This window comes from Bos taurus, chromosome 21 (genome assembly GCF_002263795.3).
Source record: "Bos taurus isolate L1 Dominette 01449 registration number 42190680 breed Hereford chromosome 21, ARS-UCD2.0, whole genome shotgun sequence".
NCBI lineage: Eukaryota > Metazoa > Chordata > Mammalia > Artiodactyla > Bovidae > Bos > Bos taurus.
Genome location: NC_037348.1, coordinates 32,267,737 through 32,295,357, shown reverse-complemented (window position 1 = coordinate 32,295,357; position 27,621 = coordinate 32,267,737). Strand labels below are relative to the sequence as shown.

Here is a 27,621-nt window from a genome sequence, read left to right as displayed (position 1 = left end):
TTGCAAATTTGTATAATTGTACTCTAAGAATAAACCTCAAAAGGTAAGGATTGGTCCCAAAGCACTCCCTCCCTTTTTTAATAGCCTGTTATGAATCTCTCACCTGTGACTACTTAAATTATTTTATTTCCCCTGTTCAGCCATATCACTTCTGAGCAATGATGCTCCTTTACTAAAAATTTTCCTCCTCACTTCTTACATTTCACTCCATTTATACTTAATTTCCTGATCCTCTCTGCAGAGAGAGAGGCAGTGAAAAACAGCTTCTCAAATTGTGGCCCTAGGACCAACTGCTCAGAATCATGTGGGGTGTTTGTATAAATGCAGATTTCTGGGTCAAACCCCAGAGCTGTAAAATTGGTCCCTTGTGGTTCAGTTCAGTTCAGTTCAGTCGCTCAGTCATGTCCGACTCTTTGCAACCCCATGAACTGCAGCACGCCAGGCCTCCCTGTCCATCACCAACTCCCGGAGTTCACTCAGACTCACGTCCATCGAGTCAGTGATGCCATCCAGCCATCTCATCCTCTGTCGTCCCCTTCTCCTCCTGCCCCCAATCCCTCCCAGCATCAGAATCTTTACCAATGAGTCAACTCTTCGCATGAGGTGGCCAAAGTACTGGAGTTTCAGCTTCAGCATCATTCCCTCCAAAGAAATCCCAGGGCTGATCTCCTTCAGAATGGACTGGTTGGATCTCCTTGCAGTCCAAGGGACTCTCAAGAGTCTTCTCCAACACCACAGTTCAAAAGCATCAATTCTTCGGCGCTCAGCCTTCTTCACAGTCCAACTCGTGGGAGGCCGAAAATCTACATCTTTAACAACCAGTTCTTAGGCATGTTAATAACAATCGGCATAGTATGTTAGAACATAGGCTTTGAAGTTACTCAGACCTGGATTTGAATCCTGCTTTCACCACTAATTCCCTGGTGGCTCAGTGGTAAAGAACCCACTGGAGATGTGGGTTCCATCCCTGGGTCGCAAAGATCCCCTGGAGAAGGAAAGGGTAACCCAGTGTTCTTGCCTGGAGAATCCCCATGGACAGAGGAGCCTGGCAGGCTACAGTCCATGGGGTCAAAAGTCAGACACGACTGAGCGATTTTCACTTCCATTTTTCACCACTTATTAGCTCTGTCATTTGGATCTGGGACAAGTTACTTGAGCTCTGCTTCTTAGTTTCCTCATTTGTAAACTGAGAGGCAGAATTTGTTTAGAGCACAGACTAGAGATGAAGTGTCAGGTTTGAACCTCAGCTCCACCAGGTGCTAGCTGTGTTATCTGAGGCAGATAACTAAATCACTCTTGGCTTAATATTTCTTCATTTGTAAAACAGAAATAATCACCTGTATGACTTAAAAGGATTGATGTTAAGTGTTAGAAAGGAGGGCAAGGGAAGGGATTTTTATATCCCCGGAGTACATTTGGCAATATGTGGAGACTATTTGGTTGTCACAACTGGGGAAGCAGAGAGTGACTCCAATACCTACGGGATAGAGAGAGGGTAAGAGATGTTAGTGTGACCCTACTATGCATAGGACAGCCCTCCACTACAAAGAACTATTTGGACAGAATATCAGCAGTGCCACTTTGAGAAACATGGCTTAGATAGGGACATAGTAAGTACTGTGTAAGTTTTGGCTGCTCTTATCATTCGCTGTTTTGAGAATAACAACTCTTACTCAAAGGATTACTGTAGGAGATACACATTTTAAGCCCACAGTATCTAGCAGTCAGCAGGTGTAGACATTAGTGGTAGGGGTTAATATTAGGAAGCCAAATATCTATAAACACAGTCTTTCACACACTAGAACAGCTCCCATTAAAAAAAATCTTTTTGCCATGTAAATAATAACTTTGTTTAGAATGTTTCAAAAGAACGCAGCTGTAATCATTAACACCCCACGTTTCAATGATAGCTTCTTTCTCTTCAAAACCCTTTTATCTCTTCATAATCAAGCATTTATTGTTGAATCTTCACAGTGCACCAGGCTTACCTACTAGTACCAGTATGGTAGCAAGAACACGTTAGAGTTGCATAGTATTGAATTCAGATCCTGACTCTGTCACCTGAGTGCACACATAACCATTTTGGTGGTGGTGTTAAGTCGCTAAGTCATGTCCAACTCTCTACCCTATCCCAAGACAGTTCATTTCACTTTTTTCAATCTCAGTTTCCCCATGTGTAAAGTGAGAAATAATCACTTTTACCTCTTGAGGTGTTCCTGTGAGTTAAACTGAAAAGTGTGCAGCTTGTGCTGTGTAGCGTTGGAGTAGGGCCCGAGAAGTGCTGGTTCCCTTTCCCTCCCGACATCCATCCTGCTAGTGAGCCAGCTGTGTTCTGGAGAGTGTAGGGTACATAATCATCTCACTCCTCCGACTCAAAGGGCAAATGGGCAGTTGAGGGAGATAAGAGGAAATTGGGAAAATGTACAGTGACTTGCTTCTGCAGTGCTTCTGAGCATGTGGGAAAAGTCCAGGACCCAAAGATGACTGTTCCATATCCTCCTTCGGTTAGTCCTGTTGAGGGGCCTGTGGATATTTTCTTCTAACACTTTGCCTCCCCAGGAAACAAACATCAATATCCAACCCCCTTCTTTAGAAGTGAGCTAAGGCCAAATGGTGATGCTGCAAAGCTCCTACCACACCTCTGTTGTTGAGAAAGGCAGCCCTATTTTATTATGCTCTTCTGAGATTAATTTCTCTCTTCCGTTAATTTGTACAGGTGCCATTCTGACTTTGTATTTCATAGGAATTTAAAACTGTAATTTTTCTTACTATTATGAAGGTGACAGTGATGTACTGTGGCCTATGTTCTTATCTACTTTGCTGTCTTACAGTCTGGTGCCTTGAAGACACTTTTAATTTGCTATTCACATTTGTTAAAGGAAAAAAAAGGTGAAACTGTGCAGTGTCTGGAAATTAGAGTCTATTTAAGACCTTGCACATGGCTGCCAGTCTTCCCCATCCCAAGATCTAGCCACTTTATTCACACCAGGAGTTACCTTCGTCTGACCAGACTAGGTTGGACATATTAGCAAGAATTCATCAGATCTCAGTTAAAGGTTAATCTCAGTTCAAGATAAGAAGTTTGAAGTTTTTCAGTTAAAGACTACAGAAGGCTTAGTAGAAAATTGGAGACACTAAGATAGTGATCAATGGATACAACACTTTTCTACCTGAGAATGCCAGTAATTGGGAAGTGTAGCAAAATCAAGTTGGTGACCTGAAAACTAAGATAAGATTGAGAAATGTCATATTGGTGGGGGGTCCTAGAGGTAGAAAGACAGGAAGAAATGGAGTCCCCCCCACCTCTTTCAATAGATAAAGAGTATGGGATTCAATAACTTTAAACTTTCCTCCTCGTGTCGATTCACTTCCCATTTCTGCAAAGGTCCATCATCCCCAGCAACTCCAGAAATAAGCAGCTTTGGAAACCAGTAGTAAAACTACAAAATGCTGTTTCTGATGTGCTTTGATCTGATTTTTAGGGGTATAAAGAGGTTGTAAAAATCACACATTTCCTTATTGGCTGTCTTGGGCAACTAAAGACAGATACAGCTACTGAAGAGAGCTGGCAAATGGGAATCGAGGATACCATTTGCCCCAAAAGGCAGATGGTCTCTACAGAAATCTGATTTCATTTACTGTCCCTTCTGAAGCTGAATGAAGGTGGTTGAATTTGAAGATAAAGTTGAACTGAAATTGTGGAAATACTTGGATATATAAAGGCCTTTAATCTGTTCTAATGTGCCATTTGATTTGCCTTTTTAAAAAGTATATTCAGACATTAACAGAATTTCTACAAAAATCTGTCTTGAACAAACTTGCCGGGGGAAAAAAAAAAGGATTATTTCATCTGATGGTGTAATGATTAATCCTACCACCTGGGTAAGCCAAGTGAGCTTCCCGCAGGAGATTGCTTCTGCAGCTTTGAATTATGTATGAATATTGCAGACTGATGAATCCCTTACCAAGGGATTCATTTGTATTACAGACAAATCTGTAACAATGTTACCATTTCCTTTGAACACTTTAAGTTCATCCTCCACTTTGAGAAAGTGAGATGTGTCTTTGTGGAGATTGCAACATGATTTTTTTAAGTGTCAGGTCAGACATTGTTATTGCTGTTCAGGAGCTCAGTCCTGTCAGACTCTACAACCCCATGGACTGCAGCACACCAGGCTTCCCTGTCCTTCACTATCTCCCAGAGTTTGCTCAAATTCATGTCCATTGAGTCAGTGATGCTATCCAGCCATCTCATCCTCTGTCATCCCCTTCTCCTCCTGCCCCCAATCCCTCCCAGCATCAGAGTCTTTTCCAATGAGTCAACTCTTCACATGACACCTCATGTGTACTGGAGTTTCAGCTTTAACATCAGTCCTTCCAAAGAAATCCCAGGGCTGATCTCCTTCAGAATGGACTGGTTGGATCTCCTTGCAGTCCAGGGGTCTCTCAAGAGTCTTCTCCAACACCACAGTTCAAAAGCATCAATTCTTCGGCGCTCAGCCTTCTTCACAGTCTAACTCTCACATCCATACATGACTACTGGAAAAACCATAGCTTTGACTAGATGGATCTTTGTCGGCAAAGTGATGTCTCTGCTTTTTAATACACTATCTAGGCTTGTCATAGCTTTTCTTCCAAGGAGCAAGCATCTTTTAATTTCATGGCTGCAGTAATTTTGGAGCCCAAGAAAATAAAATCTGTCACTGCTTCTACTTTTTCCCCATCTATTTGCAATGAAATATTGGGACTGGATGCCATGATCTTAGTCAGCATGTTGAGTTTTAAGCCAGTTTTTTCACTCTCATCTTTCACCCTCATCAAGAGACTCTTTAGTTCCTCTTTACTTTCTGCCATGAGAGTGGTATCATCTGCGTATCTGAAATTGTTGATATTTCTGCTGGCAATCTTGATTCCAGCTTGTGAGTCATCCAGCCCAGCATTTCACATGATGTATTCTGCATATAAGTTAAATAAACAAAGTGACTATATCCAGACATTACCAAATCTCAGTTGAAAACTAGTCATTATTGAAAAGTTGGTCAGAGTTTGAGGTACAAGGAAATGTGTGTTATCTTCCATCCTGAAAGTGAAACAAATGCTGAGGGTCCAGTAAAAGAGCAGGCAGAGGCAGGGTTTGACCCAGCCTGGTGATCAAGGGTCTAGATGTCAACACCACAGTTACTGCAGACACCCTCTGTTGCATTAGAGAGCTAGGGATTTTCAACAGGAATTTAAATAGCAGGAATAGGAAAGCCTTAACTTCCTTTCTGTGGGCCATTGATCAGGTAATATTTCTGTTTTATAATAATGAATATCAACTTGTACTCATCCTGAAAAAAATCTAGTTACCTTCATCATTATTTGCTACTTTCAAGACATACTAAGATATACTCTATTAGAAATCCTAGTAGATTTCTTATGATATCATTTTAAAGAATTTTTTTACCGTCTATCTCATGGATGAAATGGGGGAAATTTTCATTTTTTTCTTTATCTCCCTCCTGATGTTAGCATCTGGTTTACACAGATCAAAGTAATAGGGAAACAGAACCTGGGTTCTCCGATTCCTGTTCTGGTATTTTCTCCATTACATTGAACATTTCCCAGTGAAATGTCAGTGGTGAACCACTTTGTTGGGAGAAAAAAACCTGTATTCGAAAAGCATCATATTACTATTTTCAAGGGTTTCCTGATTTTATATCTAAATTTGAAACATTTAAAAAATCAATGGTCAAAAATTATATTCCCTTATAACATTAATGTGCCTAAGATAAATTAAGTATAAAATTTTACTTCCTTTTTTCTTGCTGAACAATTTGTCCATTTATACATAGTGACTGACTCCAGGATTCTTGCCTGGAAAATCCCATGGATAGGGGAGCCTGGCGGGCTATAGTCCATAGAGTCGTAAAGAGTCAAACACAAATGACGTGACTTAGCACACGTGCGCACACATAGTGACTGAATCACCTCCTCTAATGCTGTTCTTGATTCTTTTCATTTTTTAGTCACAGCATGTTATCACATCTAAGCTTGAACTCTCAAAACTCTCCCTTTCCCTTTTTTTCTCTCTTTTACCATTTTTGTCAAGCATCAAGACATGACGTATCATTGATGCATTTTTAAAATTCTTCCTCTTAGACACTGTTCTCACTGTAGATGTAGATTAAATGTCTTAACATCCATTTCTAAATCTATGTGATTTAACTTTCACCAGCTCCTTGCACAATTCTTTATAGTTGACAGTTGATTTAATTGGTGATTTAATATACCAGTGCACTTATTTAAAATGTGCTTGTGAAAACTGACCTTTGTGTAGAATATAGGTTGTGCTGCTCAAGTTCTCAAAGAGTTAATAAAACTAGTGTTCACTTTGCTTAGCTTCCTGAAGGTAATTTGGCTCATTTCCCAGACCAAACCCCTAAGGTAAAGGTCAAAGTGCAATGGATTATATTAAGGTGCAGAATTCGAGCCTCTTATATCTTGCCCAACTTGTAGTCCTCCAGAACTCAGTGGGAGCTATGGTTCATCAGAGCTTCAGAACATGATTAACAGACTGAAGAAGGCCCTGTAGAATTTCCTTTAATGGGGAGTTGTATGAGTGAGTACAGTGGGTGAGTCTTTAATATTTCTTGCTTTTTAGCATCTGTATTGTGTTTTGAGAACCCTTTTTGAGTACAGAGCCATGTTTCATGTATGTGGAAACAGGCCCAGGGAATTCCTCATGGTTTAATAGCAGTAACTCTTGTAGTTTTTACAATAGGCTTAATAGAAATAGCCCATTCCCTGGGAGGAAAATAGACAAGCAAAGGTGGAGTCGTGGCTTTTTAACTGGGCTTCACCAGTCATTCTTGACAAATGGAAAAGAGAGATTGGGGAAAGAAAGAAAAAAGGCAAGAGCAAGGCTGCAGAGATTAGGAACCTAAAAACACCTTTCTAGAAAGCTCTCAAGTTGACTCTAGAGTAAGAAGAGAGTGTCTGGAGGTTTAATGTTTTTCCTGTCAAAGGGGGATGATATATTTTAATCATTTTATCGCTTTGAAGTTAAAAATGGCTTATATTAACTGTTGCCCAGAGATCATTTCCCCCCTCCTGAAGTGTGTTGATAACTACTCAGTGACCTACAATCTTGATACTCAGTGACATCTGGAGAAGGAAATGGCAACCCACTCCAGTTTTCTTTCCTGGAGAATCCCATGGATAGAGGAGCCTGACAGGCTATACAGTCCATGGGGTCACAAGAGTCGGACACGACTTAGCAACTAAACCACCACCACCAAGTGACATCTGAGAGTGACTCAGAAGTGTCACTTTGCTTTTCTTCACTAATGTATGCAAATAGAGCCCCCTTGCCATCTTGATTTTATGACTCTCCATAGTATGCTCCATACTGGCTTTGTTTTGGGTTGATAACCTATGGCAGCCCATTAGGTTAATAAGAGGCAGCATGCTTTACCATTTAGCTCCTCTTTACATGCACCCTCCTGTTAGCTGTTAGTGAACCAAAGTCTTCCCACCTCACCCCATCTCCAGGAGCCAGATCCCATAATGGTACCTCCCACTCATTGCTTACTCGCAGGATAGAGAGACCTCTATGTCTGCCAGCTTTGGAAGAGTACTTTTGAAGTTGTATATCCAGCAGACTTCCCTGGAAAAGGAAATGGCAACCCACTCCAGAATTCTTGCCAGGAAGATCACTGAACAGAGGAGCCTGGCAAGCTGCAGTCCATGAGGTTGCAAAGAGTCAGACATGACTGAGTGACCACACACAATTTATCCGGTAGACTTAAAGGCTTATTTTCCTGTATATGCATAATTTCCATAATGAAAGATTGACAAGAAAGTGCTCTTCCTTCATCTCTACTCCTTCAAGTCCATAGGTGATATATGTTCTAATGACACATGATCAAACCAAGTACCTCTTTTAAAGAAACTTGTAAATGTCACCATGACTCACTGCCATTTGAAATTCCAGAAATAACATGTAACAGAGTATAAGATATGTCCTTTCTTTCTTTCTCTTTGCCCATTAAAAAGAAAAAACAGGAAGAAAAGCTGGGGAGTATGTGACAGTCTAAGAATACTTTTAGTAGAACCAGAAACTATTAAATGTGCCTGATTTTGAATTTGTTCCATTGACCAGCCCAATGAGATTTTCTAACTAGGACAGTTTTCTCCACCAGCATTTAATAACCATTCCATCCCCTTGTACTTTATAGCAACAGAGTTGACAGTTCGGATAGGCTAGGATGTGGGGAAGACTAGAAGAGCTAGCTATAAGCGAATGAGCAAGCAGCAGAGAAACAAGATTGGAGAAACAAAAAGCATTATAGATGACCATCCTCTGGTATGTGGCCAGTGGCACGCTTCAGATTCATGTTAGTAGACAAGAGCTAGAGAACAGACCTTTCTTTTCCATTTGCCTTGCCTGCTGCATGCATACAGGCAAAGGTTGATGCATCAGTGTCCTCCTGGCAAAAAGGCTTCCTGGCCTCAGTTTACAGAATATAATTGCTTAACTTCCTTATTTAAATCTCAGCTTTATTCCTGATCCTTTACTAAATAGTTTCACAAATACTTTAGTGTGGAATAAAATAAATACTATAAAGTATTTCATATTTGTTATAGTATTATAGCACAGTCCACCCTATTAATTTGTGTGTTCCATATTCGTGGATTCAACCAACTACAGGTTTGAAAATATTACAGGGAAAAAATTTCAGAAATTTCCAAAAATCAAAAATTGATTTTGCCATGCACTGGTAACTATTTACATGGCATTTGCATTGTCTTTACAGCTATTTGCATCACATTTACATTGTATTGGGTATTGGAAGTAATCGTGGGGTGATTTAATATATATATGGAATGGTGTATTTGTATATAATACAAATACTGCAGCCATGTTATATAAAGGACTTGAGCATCTGTGGGTTTTGATTTCCTGTGGAGAGTCCTAGAACCCGTCCCCTGAAGATACATACCAAGGGATGACAGTACTATAGTATGGTAAACATAGTAAATATGTTAAATACTTTCTTAAATACTTGAGTATATTTGTCTTCAACTAGTTAAGCATTCATTTCCCTCTATCCCCATTATTGCTAACCTCCTATGTACAAGAAGTTCCCTTCCTTACCTGTTATTCTCAAACTTCCCTCTGAGCCTACTATACCTCCCCCACCAAGCTGAATTCTCAGTTAGTATGAATCAGGATAGATAGACATATCAGCCTGCGTAAAAGACTGCCTTATCTTCAGATAAGTATGTTGGGGCTTATAACCCATTGCTGTGACTATAGGGCCAGTTATTTACATTTATGGCAAGTATGTGCCTTCCATAAGTCTAAATCTTAGTAGAGACCTTTGAAGCCAGTGTGGTGATGGTCTGATCTGTTTCAGTCACGTGACCCACGAAGTGACAGAGGATTTTTCTCCTCGGGATCCAAGAACTGTTGCTGTGAAGCAAGATGGCGGGGGCTGCACTTCAGTCACACCAGCATTGCACCTACCTGAACTGGAAAGAGAAGAGGAAAAAGAAGACATTTCAGATCCTATCGACCTGAATCCCTGTAGTGCAACATACAGCAATTTAGGTAAGTGCAAATGTCATATAAGTAGTATTTAAACTTTGCCTTTTTATGTACTAGCCAAATGCCATTATTTCCCTAGCGAGATGATTTTTATTGTTTCATGGTGTGAAAGTTGGAAATTGGAGTTATAAATTTTAACTTACATCTGAAAAAGTCATGTATTTAATATGTACTAGGCATGTATTAAACACATTACTATGAGTTCTGTGTCATGCACTAAGAGTTTAACATGGTCCCTGCCATGAGAGACTCACCTGGCGGGAAAGAGATAAGTTAATGACTTCAGTATAATAGGATAAGTGCAGTGATAGAGAATACACACAGAATATTTTTTGTATTACATTGAGGAGGGTGTCAAAAGATGCCTTCCTGGAGATATTCCTTATTGAGCTCATTGACAGAGGCAAAGAAGAGTGTTCCAACCAGAGGCAGCAACATGAGCAAAAAGCAAGGAGATGTGAAACAGCTTGGAACATGTGGACATCACAGCCATTTAGCGTAGCTGAAGTGTGCACTGGAGAGTTAGACAAGGTCATGCATTTCAGGCTAAAACCTAGGTTTTTTGGGTTTTGGCTGTTTGTGGTATTGAATTATTAAAAGGTTTTAAACAGAGGAATGACATGACTAGATTTGTGTTTTAGAACATCCACTGCAGTCTGCCATGTGAGGATGGATTAGAGGTGAATTATTTGGTAGCAGAAAATCTGGTAGTTGGGTACTATTGCAGGACCACAGAAAAGGATGAGAAAGAAAGGCCTCAACTAAGATAATGAGAAGGGGAACAGTGGACAGATTTAAGAGATATTTGAGAGGTAAAATACCTTGGTAGTTACCTGGATGTGAGTGATATAAAGAATCTATAATATATCCCAGATTTCTTACTTGGTGCTGGTGGACTCAAAGAGGTAAGATCCCAATTATTGGAGGTGTTTAGGCAGAGCCTGAGGGATCATCTTTCAGAGATGCAGTGAAGGAGAATCCTGCACTACAAACAGGGTTGAACTAAATTATCTCTAATGTACCTGTTAATGCAAAGATTCTTCCACTTTGAAATCATCTTCACTCTTCTTTCTTGAGTGCCCAGTGACTTCTGATCACACTTTCTCCCTTCCTTGAGTGTCACAGAGTTTCCTTCCTTCTGAAAAGCAAAGCTTGGGGCTGGACAAGGATTTCTTAGTCCTCTTCTCCCATGAAGTCAGGAGAGATGAGTAGCATGAGCTCGACTGCCACATGCATGGCACTAGTAAGATTCTTATGGACTACTGGCCAATTCTTCTGTCTAGTTTCTCACCTCCTTTCTTTGTCTTTTTTCTCTAGCAGGTTCTTGTAAGGAAAAATCATTCTAAGATCAGCTAGTGTACTTGGAAATAAGGGCATCTTAACTGGAGAAGGAAATGGCAACCCACTCCAGTGTTCTTGCCTGGAGAATCCCAGGGACAGGTGAGCCTGGTGGGCTGCCGTCTATGGGGTCGCACAGAGTCGGACACGACTGAGGCGACTTAGCAGCAGCAGCAGCAGCAGCAAGAAGACCAAAAGGTTAGATAAAACTAGGAGAAATGCTTTACTGTGTCCTTTTGGGAAACTCAAATCATAACAATCCACATGCAGCTGAAAACACATTCCATAAGGAGAAGACTTCCATTCTAAGTTCCCAAAGTATTCTGTGATTTGTGGTTGGGGGAGAGTACACCCTTGCAGTTTACCCAAGCAACCATCTTGGATACCATCTTCTAGTGGGAATAGATTTTATAGTCACAGAGCTTATTGAACTTTTCCCATTCTTTTACATTTTATGAAACATTAAAAAATGAGAATTTTATTTTTTATTTACTATATACTCTCAGCGTATATATCAGAAATTACATTTCAGACATTCTTACTGCACCAAAATTTCTTTCATGATGTCCTCAGTAGATATATGCAAACTTTTACTAATTGTGTGTTATCTGATGGAATCTTTTCTTTAAAAATATCCATTAGCCTGCATCAGTTAAAGTTAACTATTTTATCTTATTATCTTCTCAGTTATATAGATTTTTAGAAAAATAGAGCATTACTTTCATGAATATGCCAAGTGCCTTACATATATTAACTCATTTAATCCTCACAACAACCTTGGGAATTATTATCTCCATTTTTCAGATGAAGAAAGTACATCAGAGTACATTACCCAAAGTCACAGAACCAGTAAGGACTGAATCAAGATTGGAACCCAGTTTGTCTATATTACTAGACTAAAATGAGTATAAACACTAAATTCTTGAAAGATACTGAAAGGCTGCAAGTGTTTCCATTTTTAAGTCATCCACTTTGAGAGACAAACTTTAAGACATTTTTGTAAAAGATTTGATTAGAGTACAAAAATACTAAGTTACAGATGCCCCATCAGAAAAATAACTTTCTTTCTACCTGTTGCTTTACTTTTAAAAGCATGTGATGCTTATAAAATGTTGCCTAGCCTTCCTTAAGTGGCAATGCTTGACTCCATAGGATATGGTACATGGCTTTACTATGTAAGTACAATAATAACTGAATAATAGATAGAGTTGGCTCCATCAGTTCTACAAACTGGTAGGGTTTTTGTTGTTGTTGTGTTGGTATTGCTAGTTTTCCTAATGGAACAGTATTTTAGGTGGCATCTGGAACGTACCTTTTTTAATATTTTCAATAAATCATTTGCATGAAGTTTTAAACTATCCCTTGGAGTAATTTCTTAGGATTTGATGCCTTGGTAGCTTAAAAAAAAAAAAAAAAGAAGTTATGTGTTTTAAGACCAAAAGGAAACAAAACCTCTTAATGTAATAACTTCACATCCTTTTAAAGATTCTAGAATCACTCCACAAACACATTCTTTCTTTCTTGTTTTTTCATTTTTTCTTAGTCTTCTTCTTTAAAAAAAAAAAAAAAGAATCAGAGAACATATGATCTGATGTAAGAAACTGACAGAGGGAAGTTAAGGATTACTGTAATGTTTCGTTATGGAATTTATTTCTGAAAACTGCATTGTTAAAAGTAGGCTTAGGAAGCAGTGTTATGCTTTATTTTTTTTTTTTTCTTAGTAGGAAAAAACATAGGTTTGGGGGAATCAGACAAGTTTGGGTTCTTATGACAGCTGTATCACTGCCTGCCTGCATGACTGTGGGTCAGTTATTTACCATTCTTGAGCTTCAATTTCCTCATCTGACATGAGAGAATTAGTAGCATCTGCTTTGTAGGGCTGATGGCAAAAGAAGTGCTTGGTTCATAGAAGAGCTTAATAATTGTCAAGTTCCCTTATTTCTACCCCAAAATATACTGCTGCTTTCATTTGTCAATGTGTTTGATGTGCTAGCCAGAAAATGTAGAATAAAGTAGAAATAATCTTAAATGTTTATTAGAAATGTTGACTAAATGGAGCAACAAAATGTAAGTCCAAAAAGCTGTGAGCTGCTTGTGCAACTGATGACGGATAGAGTGAAACGTAGTGAGGAGACAGGACCCCCGAGGTGGCCAGCGGGGGCCAGAGGAGATATGACAGATAACAGCGATGGACTGTGGCAGGCCTGGTGCCCCAGGTCTGCTCGTTGTGGCAAAACAGAGGGCCATGGCAGAAGAGAAGGGAAAATATCTCAACACATCCCTTATATGTGGAATCTGAAAAGAAATGGTACAAATGAACTTATTTACAAAACAGAAACAGACTTAGAGAATGAGCTTAGGGTTGCCAGAGGGTGGGCATGAATGGGGGAAATGGTCATTTGGGAGTCTGGAATGGACACGTACACATGCTGTACTTAGAGTGGATAACGAACAAGGACCTACTGTATAACACATGGACTCTACTCAGTGTTATTTGGCAGCCTGGATGGGAGGGAGTTTGGGGGAGAATGGATACATGTATATATATGGGTGAGCCCCTTTGCTATACTCAAAAAGCTTAAAAATAACAAAAGGGACATGGTTTGAACTTGTTCTGTACTTCTCACATTTCTTAGATAGTTCGGAAAACTAATAAATCAAAAAACAACAACAGCAACAAAAAACAACTGGACTGGAATAGGCCTTGATTGTTGTTGTTGATGTTTAGTCACTAAGTCATGTCCAACTCTTTTGTGACCCCATGGACTGTGGCCCACCACGCTCCTCTGTCCATGGGATTTCCCAGGCAAGACTACTAGAGTGGGTTGCCATTTCCTTCTCCAGGGTATCTTCCTGACCCAGGGATTGAACCCATGTCTCCTGCATTGGCAGGCAGATTCTTTAGCACTGAGTCACCTGGGAAGCCCAGGCCCTGATTACCTTACTTCAGAAGTAGACCTCCCCCTAGACCTCCACCCTTGGGACAGCTTCCTTTCTCCACGGTGGTACAACAAGAACTGTTGTGCTTCAACCATTCCTACAAAACGCTACTGACTTATGCAAACCATTCATTTGTTTTTTTTATCTCAGAGATCCTTCTCCAGGGTTAATTCAGCTGCCTTTTTTTCTCCATAACATAAATAAAAGCAAAGTTTATTTTGTTTATAACTGGGTTAATTATTAGATTTTAGAGCTTTACTGTACAGTATGGTAGCCCCTAGCCACAGATGGCTATTTAAAATTAAATTCATTAAAATATAGATAAAAAGTCAGTTCCTCAGTGTCACTAACAACATTTCCAGTGCTCAGTAGCCACATGTGGCTAGTAATTACTGTATTCAGCATGCGGATACAGAACGTGTTTATCATCACAGGAAGTTTGACTGGACAGCACTGATTTAAAGAATTTGTTATTTGGTGGATTTGTATTGTGTTCTGCAGGCACAAAAATCATGATTGGCTTTTGTGCACTCGACAGGTCCTTAGGAAGGTTGCCCCTTGCAAAGTGATGGTTTTCCTCTGGGCGATGGTGACGTGAAATCACCAAACACCCTGACCTATAATACCTTAATACCCCAAGCTGAATTTAGCAGGGTATCTGCCATTCAAAATGATTTCCTGAAGAAGTGATAGAAAGTTTTTTTTAATCAGACCTTCAACATTTCCACCATGTTTCTTATGTCTATCTCAAAGTGTCTAGAAGAATTATCACTATATTTTTATGTGGCGCACTTGGCTTCTTTATCAGCCCACTAAAATCAGGAGCTTGTAATGACTTCTACTCTGCTGGAAATTAGTTGGTGACTTTGCTCTCCTTCACTCACTTTGTAACTAAGTACTCTAGACATTACTTTTTTAGAGAGATCTTTCCAGTCTCCCTTTACTGGACAGAGTTTTGGCCTGTTCCTCCTTCTTTATGCCTACAACCTAACATGTTATCTAAAACACATAGAAGGTGCTAAGAACACGTTTGAATGAATGTGTCAAAAATGACTTAGCATTTGATTTTGTAAGATTCAGTTTACAGAAACTGAGCTCTCCTGAGGAAACTGCATATAGGAAAATTTCAAGTCCTATTTTATATGTTCCATTTATCAGCTAACTCTTTTTTCTAAAATGAGACTCGATCAGGGGTTTCCCAGTTAAGGAATTATGTAAGCCATACCTCAGTTTGGGGCTTCTCTGATAGCTTAGTTGGTAAAGAATCCACCTGCAATGCTGGAGACCCTGGTTCAATTCCTGGGTCAGGAAGATCTGCTGGAGAAGGGATAGGCTACCCACTCCTGTATTCTTGGGCTTCCCTTGTGGCTCAGCTGGTAAAGAATCCGCCTGCATTGCAGGAGACCTGGGTTTGATCCCTGGGTTGGGAATATCCCCTGGAGAAGGGAAAGACTACCCACTCCAGTACTCTGGTCTGGAGAATTCCAAGGACTGTATAGTCCATGGGGTCGAAAAGAGTTGGACATGACTAAGCAACTTTCACTTTCATACCTCCGTTTCCTTTCCATGTGAAACTGTTCACATTCCTCATCTGACTTACGTAGAACATCTCCTTAAGGCTGCACCTATCAAACACTGAAAGAAAACACTTAAAAGGCTTCTATGCCCAGAAATTCCTTTGGCAATGTATTGACCATCAGTGTGAAATTTTAAAGGTTAGTTATACTTAAAGGAATGTCATTACATCGCCAGCCTTGTTGTGCGTGCATGCCTGCTCAGTAGCTCAGTTGTGTCCAACTCTTTATGACTTCATGGACTGTAGCCCACCAGGCTCCTCTGTTCATGGAATTTTCCAGGCAAGAATACTGGGGTGGGTTGCCATTTCCTACTCCACTTGATGTTGTAATTATGGAGTAATGTCATCATAAATGGCAGCTTTAAAAAAAAATTGTTCTGAAGAATATATTACCATTCATTCATTTATTCAACTAATAATTATTGAGGCATAACAAATAATTCTGTGGGCCAGACATTATGCCACATAATACAAAGTTAATTATTTGAACCAAAGATTAAAGAATTGCACATTTTTAGATTATCTGGATATTTTTTAAAAAGTGAGAGTGACAGCTTTGAACATTTGTTTGTGCATTTGTTGTACTTCCTAAAAATGTAATTATCTCTATTTAAAAAGAAACCATAGGCTGTGTTCCTATCTTTTAAGTTGGCTGCATTCACAATTTAAAAATAGTTTCCCATGTGTACTGGAATTTGTTGGCAGAGTACAATATTTAAATTACATAGATAACTTACCCCCAAATAAATAATCTCTTGTTCTTGGAGAGGTTCTCACTAATGCAAGCTTTAAAAAACTGAGTCTGTCAGCTGCTACACCACTGACATTCTTTTAAACTAGTCCATGCATCACTTTATTTGAAGCTAAGCCTGAGCCTAAAGTGATCTTGAAGCTTTGTTTTATCATTTGGCGTGAAGTTGATGTCCCCTGTGGTTTGCCAGTTGGTGCCTCCATTTAACTGTGCTGGAACCTAACACAGTGGTAATGCCCAGGTAGCTTAGGACCCTTCCTCCTAAGCTGCTGAGGCCTACTGCCAGGGGTGATGCAGTGAGTGCTGGAGCCAGTCAAGGAGAGGCTACTCATCGGACAAGGCTGGTGCTCAGTGTGTGTGGCATCTATTTCCAGGGCACCTTTCCCAGTTAGTGATGACCGTCTCTTCTGTTGTCCTCTCCCTTCCTGTTCTCATCAGTGTTGTTTGTCATGAGCCCTGGGAAAAGATTCAGGATGAAGACTGAAACTACAGTTTAAGTAGAAAAGTATATTCCACTTATTTTGGCTTTGACACTTTCATTTGTTGAGTGCCAGCTGTCTCCTGCGAGCCAGGCGAGGCACTGGGAATACTAGTGCATATTTAAAGGGTCCGTGAAAGCCCCTGCCTGGGATGGTCTCAGAGAAGGTCACTAGTTTTAAGCTCAAAAGAGTAGCTATTTGCCAGACTAACAAGGGAGAACATTCCACGTAGAAGGAAGAGTATGCACAAAGGCCTGAAGCTTGATAGAAAAATGAATGTTTGGTTAACTACAAGTACTTAACTAAAGGTAGCTAAAGTGCTGAGTGAGGGAGGCAGAGTTGGCAAAATGGGGCAGAGTGGAAAAGCAAGGCCAGATCATAAATGGTATGTATGTATCACAGTGAGTGTATCTTTTTCAACAGGAAATGGAGAGCCGCATGATCAGGATTTCTTAAAGATCATTCTGGAAGCTACTTACAGGATGACTTGAGGCAGGGAGACTGACCAGGAGACCATGACATTCCTGTCTTACTGGGATAAGGAGCTAATTGTACTCACAAACACACTGTCTCTGTCTAAATGGGTCATTCTTAAGTGCCTTTAATCCCTGGCACCCTGAGATGATAGTCATTGTCAGGTTTTAAGCAAACATTTGTTGTGATTTTTCCCAAATGTGTCTTCAAATCATGGTGCCTTACAGTAGATCTCTATTGATGTAATTATTATTTTGAGTTTTTCACTGTATAATCATCTTTAAAATGTTGATATTTAGAGATAATAGTTTTCTTATTTGTTTTCTATTGTTAAACCAATTGTGTAAGTTTTTAGAGCCCATATCAATTATTTTCCTTCCTGAGGAGTTTTAAACATCCTTTTTGCTTCTTTGAAGTAGTGTCAGTAAATTATTGCTTTTTAATCCATCTTTCATCATTTGCTTTTCAGAAAGTGATATAAGGCCTTATTTGTCAGTCTGAAGACATTTTTAAGTGAAGAAAAAATATAAAGATAGAGTTTAGAAACTCAAAAAGAAAGGAAAGTAGGGATTGAGTATGGTTTTGTCAAACATATTTGTCCAAAAGAACATTTTAGTCTATAGCAAGGCAAGATTTAGAACACATTCTTTTTTTTTTTTTCCTGTTTAGAGAGCTGGCATGCCACAAAAATGTAGAGTATGTGATGTTATATCAAGCCTGCTGAAAGCTGAGCTTAGTGTCTGGTCCCAGAGGCTTGAGAAGAATGTACAGGATTAAAAGTTTAAAATAAAAACAGCTAAGATACCAAGCTTTTAAAACATTGACCCAAATGATTGGAATTCAGTTAGGAGAACTTGTTCTTCTCAGAAGAAAAAAAACTTAGGACACTTTCAGACTTGGGCAAATGCCTTGACCTTGCATGGGCTGTAAAACGTTCATGGTTTCATTTGGAATGCAAACGTTTCTGATTCCCATGTGGAAATCTTAGCTCCCAGGAGATCATGTCCCACTGTTTGGAGAGAGAAGCCACTATTAATTATCTTTGTTTCCTTGCTGCCTTGGCTGCCCATTTTCGTTTTGGAATGATGACCAGCTCTGCTGACACTGTCCTTCAGTCTGGCAGCTGTTTCCTGCACACCTGCTGCGTGTCTCACACCGCGCCAGAGGTTCCAAGGGAGTGTAAAAAAAACGAAAATACACACGATATAAAAAGCTAAAAATGCTATCATAAAGTGAAAAGTGGTAAGAGAACACAGAAGAAGAAGTGATGGCTCCCCACTTGTGGGTGGGGAGTAGAGAGGAGGGATGGCTTCAGTAGAGATGGGGCTCCCTTGGTGGCTCAGATGGTAAAGAGTCTGCCTGCAATGCAGGAGACCCGGGTTCGGAAGATCCTCTGGAGGAGGGCATGGCAACTCACTCCAGTGTTCTTGCCTGGAGAATCTCCATGGACAGAGAAGCCTGGTGGGCTACAGTCCATGGGGTCGCAAAGAGTGAGACACGACTGAGTGACTAATACTTTCACTTTCACTTTAGGATGGAAGAACACCTTTACTAAGGCAGAGATATAAAAGTAAAAACAGGGAACCTATTAAAAGAATAGGAATTGAGCGATTCTTATGGGAAGGTTGATGAGAAATAGTGACAGATAAGACTGATAGCCTTGCCCAACTTCCTGAATAGTTTGGACTTTATTCTGAAGGTGGTGGGAAGTGGCGTAATCAGCCCTCTTGCACCTCCTGATATGCGTGAAAGAGCTGCTGATGGTGTTAGAACTTGCCTCACCTGTCAGTTCTGAGGTCATTTAAAAGAAAAGGAAAAAGAAAACACTTTTGGAATCCTTCATTCCTTGGTTTTCATGACTGTTCTTATTTAGAAAAAAAAATGGAAAGAAAATGGCCATCCCATAAAGATTCTCACGGGAAGGAGTGAGAATAGGCTCATGTTTCTAGGTTTTGCTTTTTGTTCATTATTAATTCATTCCTTCCATTCCCCCCTCAGCCAGACTCTTTGCTTTGTCCTGGGCTATAAATGAGCCAAGTGTCTGCCCTCAATGATTACACCCATGGGGAATTCATATAGGGACACAAGTCAAGTATTCTAAGTGCTTAAGACAGAAATATTCACATAATACATCTGAGGTCCCCAGGAAGGAGAGGTCAATTTTGCAATTTTGAAGTGGAGTAAGAAACATTCCTCAGAGGCAGAACATTTAAAGATGAGTGGAGAGAGAAACCATTCCCGGAAGAGGGTCAGTAAGAGAACAGACACAGAGCATGAAGTAGCCAAGAGTGCTGGAGAAACCACAAGCAGTTTGGTAGCTCGATTTAGGGCACACGGGAAAATGCCGTGAGAGAAACAGAACAACCAGGGCTGGGTCATAAGAGGCTTTCTTTCTGTGCTGAAGCAACAAAACTCCATCCTCGGGATCAAGTCCAAATTCTCAAGGACAGAATTTTTGAAGTACAGGAGGAGTGCCATGATCAGATTTGGTGTTTGAATAAAGTCTCTAATGGTTAGTGTGGTGAAGGAAGAAAAACTGAAGACAGTGGTTTCAGAAGACTGCCACAGTAGTCAGGCCAGGAAGATAAGCTGCTGGTGCAGTTCACCGCTTCTAACCTCCTGCATCTTCTGAGTCAGCAAATGGAAAATGAAGGTTTGTTACAAAGCCTATTTCTGTCATCTTGTAAATGAACTATGGTTTTGACTTCACACATTAGCTGAGGCAGAATAGAGCTGGGACAGCACCAGGAGGGAGGCCTCGCCATCACAGAAAGAGTTCAATAAATGCCAAGCCCCTATATCTTTTGTGATGTTAAGAGCACAGAATAATGGGAAGATATGACTGAAAACTGAATTTATGATGGTTTCTAAGACTGAATTGTTGATTCGCTTTAATATTTAGATACAATTTATATACCATAAAATTCACCCTTCTTGACTGTGCAGTTCAATGAGTTTTAGTTTATTAATAGAATTATACGACCACTACCAGTATCTAATTCCAGAACATTTTCATCACCTCAACACAATTGTTGCTGTTGAGTCGCTAAGTGTTGTCTGACTCTGTTGCAACCCCGTGGACTGTACCCTGCCAGGTTCCTCTGTCCATTGGATTTCCCAGGCAAGAATGCTAGAGTGGGTTACCCATACCCTTCTCCAGGGGATCTTCCCAACCCAGGGATTGAACCTGCCCCTCCTACTTTGGCAGGTGGATTCTTTACCACTGAGCCACCTGGGAAGCCTACCCCAAACAGAAAGCCATTAACAGTTGTTTCCATTCTCCCTTTCCCCTGGCTGTGGCAACCACTAATTTGCTTTCTATCTCTATGGATTTATGTGTTTCTAAATATTTCATATGATATATGGTCTTTTATTACTGGGTTCTCTCACTTAGCATAATGTTTCTAAGGTTCATACAGATTGTAGCACACATCAGGGCTTAATTTCTTTTATGGCTGAATAATATGAAGAACAAGCTGGAATCAAGATTGCCGGGAGAAATATCAATAACCTCAGATACTCAGATGACACCACCCTTATGGCAGAAAGTGAAGAGGAACTGAAGAGCCTCTTGATGAAAGTAAAAGAGGAGAGTGAAAAAGCTGGCTTAAAACTCAACATTCAAAAAATTAAGATCATGGCATCTGATCCCATCACTTCATGGCAAATAGCTTGGGAAACAATGGAAACAGTGAGAGACTCTTCTCTTGGGCTCCAAAATCACTGCAGGTGGTGACTGCAGACATAAAATTAAAAGATGCTTGCTCCTTGGAAGAAAACTATGACCAACACAGACAACATTTTAAAAAGCAGAGACATTACTTTGCCAACAAAGGTCCATCTAGTCAAAGCTATGGTTTTCCAGTATCCATGTATGGATGTGAGAGTTGAACTGTAAAGAAAGCTGAGTGCTGAAGAATTGATGCTTTTGAACTGTGGTGTTGGAGAAGACTCTTAAGAGTCCCTTGGACTGCAAGGAGATCCAACCAGTCCATCCTAAAGGAAATCAGTCCTGACTCTTCATTGGAAGGACTGATGCTGAAGCCGAAACTCCAATACTTTGGCCACTTGATGCAAAGAACTGACTCATTGGAAAAGACCCTGATGCTGGGAAAGATTGAAGGCAGGAGGAAAGGGGACGACAGAGGATGAGATGGTTGGATGGCATCACTGACTCAGTGGACATTAGTTTGAGCAAGCTGTGGAAGTTGGTGATGGACAGGGAAGCTTGGCTTGCTGTAGTCCATGAGGTCACAAAGAGTCAGACACGACATAGTGACTGAACCGAACTGAATATTATGTTGTGTGGCTATGCTACATTTTGTTTATCCATTCATCAGTTAATGCACATCTGAGTTGTTTCCACTTTTGGGCTCTTGTATGCAAATGTTGCCGTGAACATTTGAATACAAGTTCTTGTGTGGACATATGTTTTCATTTCTCTCAGATATATCCCTAGGATTAGAAATTCTGGATCATGTGTAACTGTTTTACTTTCTGAATAACTAACAAACCATTTTCATGGTTGCATCATTTAGATTCCCGCTAGCAATGTATGAAGGTTTGAATTTCTCCATATCTTTACTGATACTTGTTCATCTATTTTATTAAAGCTAGCTTAATGGATATAAAGTGATGTCTTGTGGTTTTGGTTTGCATATACCTAGTGAGAAATGCTGAGCATCTTTATACATGCTTTTTGGCTATTTGTATATCTTCTTTGGAGTAATGTCTATGCAGATCCTTTGCCTGCTTTTTAAAAAAAAATATTTATTTAGTTGGCTGCTTTCAGTCTTAGTTGCATCATGTGGGATCGTCTGTTGCAATGCATGGACTTAGTTGCTCCATGGCATGTGGGATCTTAGTTCCCCAACCAGGGATTGAACTCACATCCCTTTCATTGCAAGGCAGATTCTCAACCACTGGCTCACCAGGGAATTCCCACTTTGACCACTTTTAATGGATTCTTTATCTTTTCATTGTTAGAGTTATTTATAAATTCTGGATACAAGTCTCTTATTGGATATATGATTTGCTCATGTTCTGTCCTATTCTAAGGGTTATGTTTTCACTTTTTTTTTTAAATTTTATTTTATTAAATTTTACAATATTGTATTGGTTTTGCCATATATCAAAATGAATCTGCCACAGATATACATGTGTTCCCCATCCTGAACACTCCTCCCTCCTCCCCATACCATCCCTCTGGGTTGTCCCAGTGCACCAGCCCCAAGCATCCAGTATCATGCATCGAACCTGGACTGGCAGCTCGTTTCATATATGATATTATACATATTTCAATGCCATTCTTCCAAATCATCCCACCCTCTCCCTCTCCCACAGAGTCCAAAAGACTGTGCTATACATCAGTGTCCCTTTTGCTGTCTCGTATACAGGGTTATTGTTACCATCTTTCTAAATTCCATATATATGCGTTAGTATACTGTATTGGTGTTTTTCTTTCTGGCTTACTTCACTCTGTATAATAGGCTCCAGTTTCATCCACCTCATTAGAACTGATTCAAATGTATTCTTTTTAATGGCCGAGTAATACTCCATTGAGTATATGTACCACAGCTTTCTTATCCATTCATCTGCTGATGGACATCTAGGTTGCTTCCATGTCCTGGCCATTATAAACAGTGCTGCGATGAACATTGGGGTACACGTGTCTCTTTCAATTCTGGTTTCCTCGGTGTGTATGTCCAGCAGTGGGATTGCTGGGTCATAAGGCAGTTCTATTTCCAGTTTTTTAAGGAATCTCCACACTGTTCTCCATAGTGGCTGTACTAGTTTGCATTCCCACCAACAGTGTAAGAGGGTTCCCTTTTCTGCACACCCTCTCCAGCATTTATTGCTTGTAGACTTTTGGATCGCAGCCATTCTGACTGGTGTGAAATGGTACCTCATAGTGGTTTTGATTTGCATTTCTCTGATAATGAGTAATGTTGAGCATGTTTTCACTTTTTTAAAATTGACCTTTGAAGCACAAAAGTTTTCCATTTTTATGAGTTCCAATTTATTGATTTTTGGTTACTTGTGCTTTAGGTATTTTATTTAAGAAATAATTGCCTAGCCCATGGTCGAAAAACTTTACTCCTATGTTTTCTTCTAGGAGTTTGATAGATTTAGTTTTTAACATTTAGATCTTTCATATATTTTGAGTTAATTTTGTATATACTATAATGTAGGGGTTCAACTCCATTCTTTTGCATGTGGATACCAAGTTGTCCCAGCACCATTTGTTGAAAAGCCTCTCTTTCCCTATTGAATTGTCTTGGCATCCTTGTTGAAAATCAGTTAACTGTAAATGTAGGAGTTTATTTCTGGACTCTCACTTCTATTCCATCCATCTGTATGTCTATTCTTATGCTGGCCCCATAGTTTTTGGTTGTTGTAGTTGTGAAGTACATTTTGAAGTTGGGAAATGTAGGTTCTTTGTTCTGTTTTTTAAGATTTGAGTGGGGAGAGGGCCTCCTCTAGATCTGTTGTGATTCCATATGAATTTTAGGATCATTCTGTCAATTTCTGCCAGAAAGCTAGCCGGGGTTTTGATATGAGTGACATTAAATTTTCAGAGGAAAAATTTGAGGAATATTTCCATATTAACATACAAAGTCTGATCCATGAACATAAAATTTCTTTTTATTTATATAGATCATTAATGTCTTTCATCAAAGTTTTTAGTGCCCAAGTAATTTTAGTGTACAAGTCTTACACTTACTTTGCTAAATATTTTTCTAAATATTTTTGATGATATTATAAATGCAGTTGTTTTCTTCATTTAACTTTGGGATTATTCATTGCTAGTATATGGAAATACAGTTGAGTTTTTATATTGATCATAAGTCCTGCAATCTTGCTGAACTGGTATATTAGTTCTCATTTTTTTGTGGACTCCTTAGGCTTTCCTGTGTACAAGATTATGTCATCTGTGAATAGAGATAGTTTTATTTCTTTTCCAATCTGGATGTTTTTATTTCTTTCTTTTTTTTTTTCCCATAATTTCCCTGTCTAGGTTCTCCAGTACAATGTAGGATAGAAAAAACAAGAATGGGGATCTTTGTTTTGTTTCTGATCTTAGTCGGGGAAAACCTAGGCTTTTACCATTAAGTATGATTTAGCTCTTGGTTTTTCATAGGCACCCTGTATCAGAACGAGGATGAGCCCTTCTTTTTCCAGCTTGTTCAGTATTTTTATCTTGATAAATATTGGATTTTATGAAATTCTTTTTCTTCTTCCATTGATCTGACCATGTAAGGTTTTTTCCTCCTCTCTTTGTTTTATTTACATTATATATGACATGGATTGGTTTTTAGATATTAAACCAACCTTGCATTTCTGGGATAAATCCAAATTTGTTGTGGTGTGTTATCCTTTTTATATGTTGCTTGATTCAGTTTGCTAGTATTTTGTGAGGATTTCTGTGTCTAGTAATAAGGGATATTAGTGTATTGGTTTCTTTCTCTTATTTTGTTATATAGGTAATATTGGCCTATCATAGATTTCAAGTTGGTAAGTATTCCTTCCACTTCTATTTACTGGAAAAGTTAATGGAAGATTGGTTTTAATACTTCTTTAAACATTTGGTAGAATTCATCAGTGAAGCCGATATGGTCTTAGACTTTTCTTGGTGGGAATTTCATAAATTTCTAATTCAATATCTTCACTTGATATAGGTACCTATACAGTTTTGCCTGTTTTTCTCTTTTAGCCCTAAATATTTATTCCTTTAGTCACTCAAGAAATATTTATTAAGCATCTATTATAATTAGGCCCTGTTTCTTAACATAAAGGGTACAACAATGAGTAAAACAAATGTCCTGGCCCTCTTAGAGCTTAGCATTCTCATATTCCTTCTCTCTCTCTGTCTTATGCTGTCTATATATACATATTTTTTTATTTATATGTAATGTAGCTCAGTTCTTTGTAAAAGAATATTGCTACATGCCATTTGTGGGGAAAGAGGGTTCTTAGGTTTGCTTATATATTGTCATAGTTTATATAAACTCTTTAAGTGTTCTTGAAGTGGATTGCATGCATGGGAAATGGAGTTTAGTGTTATTATAATCACAGTTTATATTGCTGCTTCCCCTTGGCATTGCTACAAGGACATGATTTTTAATAAAAACAAACCACCATCCTTATTCATTATCATCCTCAAGACCTTCCAGTGCCTTCCGTTCAGTCTGATCAGTAGTAAGAACATAGATTCCTAGGCCTGCTATAATAAAGTACCACAAACTGGGGGCTTAAAACGAGAGAAATTTATTCTCCTGTAGTTCTGGCAACTTGGAGCAGAAATTAAGGTGTTACCAAGGCCATATTCCCTCCGAGATTCTGGGTAGAATCCTCCCTTATTTCTTCTTAGCATCTGGTGGTGGCCATGAATCCTTAGCATCCTTGGCATGCAACTGCATTACTCCAAGCAATGCCTCTGTGACGGCATGGTATTCTCCCTGTGTCTTCATATGACATTCCCCCTTCTTATAAGGACACCAGCCATATTGGATTGAGGCCTACCTTAATGACTTCATTAAGAAGTCATTGGATGCTTGATTACCTTAACTTGATTACCTCTATAAAGACTATTTTTGAATAAGGTCATATTTAGAAGTACCATAAGTATATTTTTGGGGAAAGGATGTAATTCCACCCATAATAGAGCATTATGTTTTAACTCTGAAATATTGAGTGACTATTTCACTTTAATAACATTACTAATTTTAATAACTTTTATTAAAACTTCATGGTATATTTCTAAGTCTTTAAAAAAAATAATGCCCCATCCCCATTATAAGGCCTGAAGGTATCACTGATTCATACATACATGTTTTATCTTCTAAGCATAAATTCTGGAAAGGAAACAAAGGTGATTGTTTCTGTAACTGAAGCTTGTTGTCAGAGAAGTTCAAATGTAGCATCTCTCAAATCTCAGTTTATATTCCCCCCCCAAATAAAACAGAATCATGTAAGAGTTTGTGGGTGATGTTTGAAACAGCAGTTGCCTGCTCATACACATGGTTTCCCTTACCACAATCTCAGAGGTCTTTATACATAGACCAGTTTAAGTGGTGCCAGAAGCCATCTCTGTAGGGAAATGAAATAGCATGGTTTATGAAATTGTGTTTGTTTGTTTTGGATGGAGAATGACAAGTGTTGTATACAGTATAATACAATGTAACTTTGGAACAAAGTTAATAGAATAGTATCTTCTGAGCACCAATCTAGCAGTCTCATTTGCTAATCCCGATTGTTTTTAGTAATGCTCCCAAGTATTTCTTTTTAACCTGCAAATGTTATCCTCTCTCTTCTGTCACAATACAGTTATTTGAGTGTACTTAGTACTCTAGTGTAGTGAATACAGCACTCTTGGGGCCAGAAGTGGAGAATCAGGATTCCTTCTTGAAAGCAAAACCCATCGCCCTGTTCCTATGGCAAGGAAATACTGAGACATTGTTCACATTTGTTGCTCCCATTAGGTCTTGAATTCTACCTTTAAATTTAGCTAATTGTTCTTTGTTTTCTTTTACCGTTCTTGAATTAAGGTGTTAACTTCTTAAATTATTATGGCTACTACATTTATTTCTGTTTAAGTTTCAATTATGTAACCAGAATGAACATTTTATTTAATTATTCTTTTTTTCTTCTTTCTTTATTCTAAAACAATCCAGGACAATCTAGAGCAGCCATGATACCTCCCAAGCATCCACGGCAGCCTAAGGGAGCTTTGGATGATGTCATCGCCTTTGGCGGGAAAACAGACCAAGAAGCACCCAATGCTTTGCAACCAACACCACCCCCACTGCCAAAGAAAATGATCATAAGAGCCAATACAGAGCCACTCTCCAAAGACCTCCAGAAGTCCCTGGAAACTACCCTTTGTGTCATGGCTAATCCCACCTACGATATCGACCCGAGCTGGGATGCCAGCAGTGCTGGCTCCTCGGTCAGCTATGAACTCAAGGGACTGGACGCTGAGTCTTATGACTCCTTGGAGAGACCTTTGTACAAGGAGAGACGTGTGCCCTCAGCAGCAAACAGCATCTCCAGCCTAACCACTCTCAGTATTAAAGATAGGTTTTCCAACAGCACAGAGTCCCTGTCCAGCCGGCGGGGTCCCTCTGGTAGACAGGGCCGGAGTATCCAGAAGCCACAGAGACAAGCACTTTATCGAGGACTTGAGAATCGTGAAGAAGTGGTGGGTAAAATCCGAAGCCTTCACACAGATGCGTTGAAGAAACTGGCTGTTAAATGTGAAGACCTCTTCATGGCTGGGCAGAAAGACCAACTCCGTTTTGGGGTAGACAGCTGGTCAGACTTCAGGCTGACCAGTGACAAGCCATGCTGTGAGGCCGGTGATGCAGTTTACTATACAGCTTCATACGCAAAAGATCCACTTAATAACTATGCGGTCAAGGTAAGAAAATATTATAAATCTGATTCTAATCCTCTCCAACACACTGTTATT

General features: G+C 39.4%; 1 protein-coding gene across 16 annotated transcripts in view; it reads left to right on the top strand.

Annotated features, from left to right (window-relative positions):
- Positions 1 to 27,621, top strand: part of PEAK1 (pseudopodium enriched atypical kinase 1) — a 315,088-nt gene that overhangs the window by 259,227 nt on the left and 28,240 nt on the right. For all 16 annotated transcript variants that reach the window (XM_003587568.6, XM_024982037.2, XM_005222004.5 and 13 more), the window contains 2 exons: positions 9,402 to 9,595; positions 26,825 to 27,570. In XM_003587568.6, the coding sequence (XP_003587616.2) occupies positions 9,402 to 9,595; positions 26,825 to 27,570 (940 nt within the window). The remainder of the gene's footprint in view (positions 1 to 9,401; positions 9,596 to 26,824; positions 27,571 to 27,621) is intronic.